We start from the raw sequence: 6000 nt of genomic DNA on the forward strand, positions 1-6000 counted from the left end.
CTCGCGCTTCAAAGACACGTGACATTTTGTTCGCAGACATGAAATATACGCGCGGAACCTGCGCTAACAGAAAACACGAACCCGCGAATACACACAAATTTTGCGATCTAACTCCCACAAACGTCGAATATTACCGTCGCCCAAGCGAAATATATTCACCGTATACTACAGTAAAAGCTCGTTAATTCGAACTCGAAGGAGACCATAAAATTGTTCGAATCTGAGCGAAGTTCGAATTAGCGGGCGGGCGCCAAAATGAACGGACATCGCGCCACACTGCGCGGGCGGAACACAAAGAAGCCACCTCTGGACTCGTTATCGCGAATTAGGCGCTACTACACGTTTGTGGCGGGTGATTTCGTAAATCATGTTCATGGAGCTCAAACAGCGAACGGCGCCAATTAACGGCGCGGCGCCCACTGCGAAAGCGAAATAAGCTGTCGCAGCAGCATAGCGCGAGCGGTACGCTGTTGTTTTTCCGTTTCATTGTTTGGCATTTCTAGTTAATTTGGTTTGGTTTGAATTTCCAACACATTGTGGTGACTCCGGGCCGACTCCTCCTGCGAGGAGCTAGGGAAACCAGGGGATATCCCAGTTCGAATTAACCGTTCTGGACACCGACGCGTTCGAAAATTATCGGGAGTTTTCTTCCATTGGAATATACAGGGCTGTACCGGGACCATGGCCGTCAGTTCGAATTAACTGTACGTTAGAATTAACCGAGTTCGAATTAACGAGCTTTTACATATGTATTTGTAATAATTTTGCATGCGGGTGCCAAGATATACAGACCAGCGTACGTGTGCAGGTGCGTATACTTTTATGTTCACATTTCCTTCGTTGCTTCCAGAGCGTATGAGAAAAGAATTCCTCCGATGTAAAGCAGATATGCTAAAGACGTGGCATCGGCTGCTCCCTGCGCATAACCTAAGCATGCGCCAGGGACATCCGGTCCCTTCGTGGTGTGCCGTGGCCACGTAACAAGCGCTTGCCATTTCTACTAGCCGGGAAAGACCTTATCTTTTGGGCTTTCTTTTTTTTTCTCCTCTCATTTTTCTGTTCCCCGTTACGCCGATTGTAATAGCGCGCTCGAGCGAGAACTATTACACGCACTGCTGCCGGAGCGCAAAGAAGAAAGCGCGCACGGCGCAGCGAAGTGCCTCCAAGGTCCTTGCTCTGATTTCCCCCATCGCACCTTTTATTCTCTTGTTTGCCTTTCCCGCCTCGCAGCGCAAGCGGCTCAGCAAGTACGCTCTACAGACGGAATCCAGCGGAACCGTCAGGCTGATGCTGAGCGTCGTACGCCAAACCACGTGAGCAATTTTTCCACCCTCCTGTTCAATAGTTTAAGACAGGCATTAAAATTAGTATTACGCGTTGGGTTTTCCCAGATTAACCCGCCGCGGTGGCTGAGTGGCTAAGGCGTTGCGCTGCTGAGCACGAGGTCGCGGGTTCGATTCCCGGCCGCGGCGGTCGCTTTTCTGATGGAGGCGAAAAGCAAAAACGCCCGTGTGTACGAGATTTCGGCGCACGATAAAGATCCCCAGGTGGTCAAAATTAATCCGGAGCCCTCCACTACGGCGCGCCTCATCGCCTGCGTTGCGTCGGCGCGTTAAACCCTACAATCGAAAAAATTCCCAGATTAAACTCCCGCTTGCCGTTTCCCGCTTTATTTAGAAACCGTACGCGTAAAACCACGGATCAAATAGCGTATAAGCGTATCGGTACGCGGAGTTGCACTCGGGTGGACATCCAGAGGACATCCGGCGGATGTCCGTTCCGCCTGTAAGTTTGCTGGATGTTCAAAAGGTACGGGAGTCGGGAAGCGATTAATTAGGGAGCGGCAAATATATTGCTTTGAAAAATTTGCATTATACCTCCTGCTCTCAAGCGCTCACGGCAGTGTCTGGTGGGCCATGTAAAGATACAAACTTTGACCCATTCGAAAGGTCGCGCAATGTTTAATCGCAGTACTTGTTTTAAGCGAGAAAATAATTTTATATTGAGCGGCCACCCCGGCCTCAGTCGGCAGGCCGTAAGTTCGCTTCACTGCACTGCGAGTTTCCCCGCTGCAGTGCAGTGGTGCCGCGGCCATGCACTTCAAGAGGGTGCTGGTTTGGGCATGTTGGTGGAAAATGACAAAGAATCGAAGTGCCATAGGAGTGATGGTGCTGGTGCTATAGTTCTTCGTCATCGACTCGAAGCAGCGGTGGTGCGATCTGCAAGTCGTGTCGGGAAGGAGTGGCACACTCGTAGCTATGTCTCCAGTTATCACTAATGGCTTCTAGAGAATGCGGCGGCCGCGGAGACCTCTCCCAGCAGGGTGTCGCTGCCGCGAGGGGCGTACGCTATGACGTGTCTTTCTCGTTCCGAGCAAGTATTGCCACGATTACGGCGAACACTGGTGGTTTTTTTTTTTTTTTTTTGCTAAAGCAACCGCGCGAGCCGGGGACTCGGCCGTCACCGCGAGGCACGTGCTCACGAGCGATCGGCAGTTTCTTGGAATTTTTTCCTGCTATACCGCACTTACAGCAGCTTCGCTGAGCTAGTCTTAGTAACATACAGAAGAATGTTACAATGGAGGTGAACATATTGTATAAAAACTTTTAAACAGAAATGCAGGGTGTTTTATTCTGGAGATATTATATGTAATTTATATCATTTAAGTTCTGTGGGTGTTCGGTCCGCCCAGGACGGCCGTATTTTGGACATCTGAAAATGCATATCCTTGCTACATTTGCCCTTGGATGTCCGCCGTATGTCCGTAAATGTATATATCCATCCCAAACATGAACATACATTCAACCTTGAAATTGGACGTTCGGATGTTCTCTGGATGTCATATGGACGTCTGCGGTTTCTTGTGTGTATGTAATTGTAAGGGGTGGGGGGGGAATGGGGGGGGGGGGGGGAGGGAGACTCTCGTCTCGAAACGTAAAGGGCCCCTCCTGAAATGATATATCCTAGTATATTACATGTAGACCTCTTGCGTCTGCTTATGAAAAAAAAAAAAAAAACTTGTCCTTCAGACGCTGTTGACATAAAACAGCTCCACTTTTTCTTCCCTCCCCCATAGCAAGCAATTGAGATCTACCGGCACCTGTGCTGGTTGTATACACAAGTCATTCCTTAAAGCCAGTGTCAAAAAAACAAAACAGAAAAACAGAACCCTTTCGGAAACCCTGTGAAGAGGGAAATCCGTGCAGCTGGCGCTCTGGTGGGATTCGCTATATCGGTGTTAGCTGTATTGTGGATTCGCTATGCTGAATTATAAGGGCAGTGACCCGATCTCTACGTCACGGACTAAGGACACCTGCCATCGGTGGGTAGATACAATGACGTTTTATTATAGCGCGGCTACGCCAATCACGGCGCAGGCTCTAGTGCGCCGCACAGGTGGCCGCCGAAGAACGCGCGGCATTGCGCAATGTCAGCGGAGGGGGAGAGGGAGAGATGCTCCCCGCGTGGCGAGTATGCACGACTCGGGAAGGGGGCAGCTGCGGAAAAAAGGAGTGTAAACTGGGGCTGTAACCATACACCCTCCGTAGACATGGCCGTGCTTCACTGTGCAACACATAATGTGGGGAAGCCAGCTTACAAAGACCAAGCTTACACTAACCCGCCTAAGGTCAGCTTCGCCTCCAAACGGAAGTGCATTGCTTGGAAGACATTTCTTCAGGGGCAATATAAGCCGTATTTTATCAAGATGTGGAGGCCCTGGACCTTCTTTTTAATTTTCTTCCATAAACCGAACACACGCCGCTCAGTAAATTGTCGCCGCTGGTGCGAGACCCTGGGAGCTGTAAAAAAAATGTCCCAGTCACAGCAGGTCCATACCCCTCACTAATATCAGGGGTGCCATTTCACCTTCCAGGTACAAAGCCAGGGAGGCGGAGACAGCTCGACGCGTTCTGGGAGTGATTGGGCAAGTACTGCACGTTGACCGCTTTTCAACCGCAATGCAGTTCAAGCTAGGGCATAGGATGGACAAGCAGGTAGAGCGCGTTGGTGTGAGCCCCCACACATGCACACAATGTGCGTGCATTCACAGCTTTCTATAATTAGGAATGAGAGGAACATCGAATGAATACAGAAAGGAAAGCTGAGTGTCTAGCTGGAAGGAGAGCCTACGGAACCAGTTTCACTGCTTTTCGGGTCAAGATAGCCATCTCTTGAAAACTTGAGAGAGAAGAAAAGCATGCCCAGGGTGGGTACTGAACCCATGACCTTCGCACTAAAGATACAATATTTAACAAACTCAACTCTTTGGGCAGCTGTATTCAGGCACTTTCTGGGGTATTCGTGTTTAAACAACAGTATCCTATGATTGGAGCTGGCAGCCAGCAGCACTCTGACAACTCAGGGTGAAGAACGTCTTTTTGGTGTGCTAGGCTGCTCTGGCTTTCCTTTCAGTATTCATTCAATGAGACCCTCATTCATAATTACATTAAGTTACATGCATTATGAGGGTATCGATTCTGGTAACCTTGGTGCCAAACGAAGCTAGTATAAAAGGGGGTTATCGCTAGTCGACTGCTCTTGACAGGCTTTAGACGTTCGGGTGACAGCCGGGGGGAACTGTATATATTTGTGCGCTTGTGCATATTGGATACAGCCACCACTGTGTTGCCATGTGTCCTTGCCAATTCCTATGCCACAGGCATTATTTCGTCCTTTTTATACTTTCTCTCCCTCTCTCGCTCCTTCCTCTCAAAAATGAAGCAGCCAATTCCAAGGAAACCCTAAGCTAGAACTCCAGTACAGTACAATTGTGTAGTCAATCTTTCATCATAAAGATCATGACGCTGGAGGCCTGTGGAAAGATACACAAACAACTTGAAATATGGGGTTTACACATCTGCTGTAGACAAAATAAAAGCTGAGGTAATATATTATGGCAGTCATTTTTCACTTTTCTGACCATGCACCCATTGCAAGAGACGCAGAGAGTGCATTCATGCAAGCAATAATACAGATTACGATTGCAGCCCAATTTCAGACCGATTTTTTTGATCACCTCTAGCGAAAGATAAATCTTACAATGTTTTCTTTTTTCCTTGGTGGAGCCACCCTTACACAACGGACGTAGCATATGAAGTATAGTGGCTACAATCAGTAAAACTACAATTCCAGTGTCTATACTTCTTTCAAATAGTTGCAGTCGCTCTTAGTGTCATGAATCATGAATACAAAGAAATGAGAAGGCCCTCTTGTTCTAAATATGAAATGGCGGGTTTCGCCTTTGCCTCCCGAGAGTTCTCTGACAGCCAGTAGACTCAAGCGTGTTTCGTACTCCGCTAGCAAACCTCAAAACATTGTCTCCATTGCAGGAGGCAAGTGAGTGAGTCCAGCATTGCTGCAGTGCTGGCATCGTTCCACCGGGCCCGATCCAGGATGCTGGCTGCTCGGGCCAGGCACTCTGCGCTTGCCATCTGACCTGCTACGCAGCCGACGAGTTCAACTTCCACGTGCACACCGTGTTCATGCTTGCAAGAAGTAGCAACGCACGGTGGCTGCCGACCCATGCTTTGGTCAGTGAAGCCAATAAAAAAGTTTTGGGGTCTAGCTTTGAACCAAACGGTCGTAAATGAAGTACACCAAAAAATATTTCGGGCACACACATTGATATGGTGCAAAAACAACGGCGTTCAATTACTGAGTACATCCACATATGAGAGAATTCATACATTCGAAAGGCAAAAAAGGGAAATGCCTACATGTATGGCATTTTGTCACCACACAGTAAAAATAACCAGAGTGCGTTTGGATCATTCCATGGCCCTCCACTCGGGCATGCATTGCACACCGGGTGCAGCTTCTGTGCTTAACACTCCCACTAGAATTTGAAAGGGTTCGCGATAAGTGAAAGCAACAAGGCACTGCGTGATGCCTGCCTCCAACACTTTTGCAAGCAGTCCGCTCAAGATGGCACAACAGGGTTCACACAGGCTTCAAAAGCAAAAATTCAAGGACCAGAAAACACATTTTCAAGGTCCCTAT

At 48.6% G+C, this 6000-nt stretch overlaps 1 protein-coding gene across 2 annotated transcripts in view; it reads left to right on the forward strand.

Annotated features, from left to right (window-relative positions):
- The window catches only part of LOC144145961 (tectonic-like complex member MKS1), a 73191-nt gene extending 67626 nt beyond the window's left edge, over nt 1–5565 (forward strand). The window contains exons 8-10 of one of the 2 annotated variants that reach the window (XM_077677840.1): nt 1231–1313; nt 3875–3925; nt 5331–5565. In XM_077677840.1, coding sequence (XP_077533966.1) covers nt 1231–1313; nt 3875–3925; nt 5331–5436 — 240 coding nt within the window. In that variant the 3' untranslated portion in view covers nt 5437–5565. The remainder of the gene's footprint in view (nt 1–1230; nt 1314–3874; nt 3926–5330) is intronic. The other variant, XM_077677841.1, reaches the window with a different exon arrangement.
- The last annotated feature ends 435 nt before the right edge of the window (nt 5566–6000 follow it).

Source organism: Haemaphysalis longicornis, unplaced genomic scaffold, assembly GCF_048455015.1.
Source record: "Haemaphysalis longicornis isolate Haplotype H1 unplaced genomic scaffold, Haemaphysalis longicornis Haplotype H1 scaffold_7, whole genome shotgun sequence".
NCBI lineage: Eukaryota > Metazoa > Arthropoda > Arachnida > Ixodida > Ixodidae > Haemaphysalis > Haemaphysalis longicornis.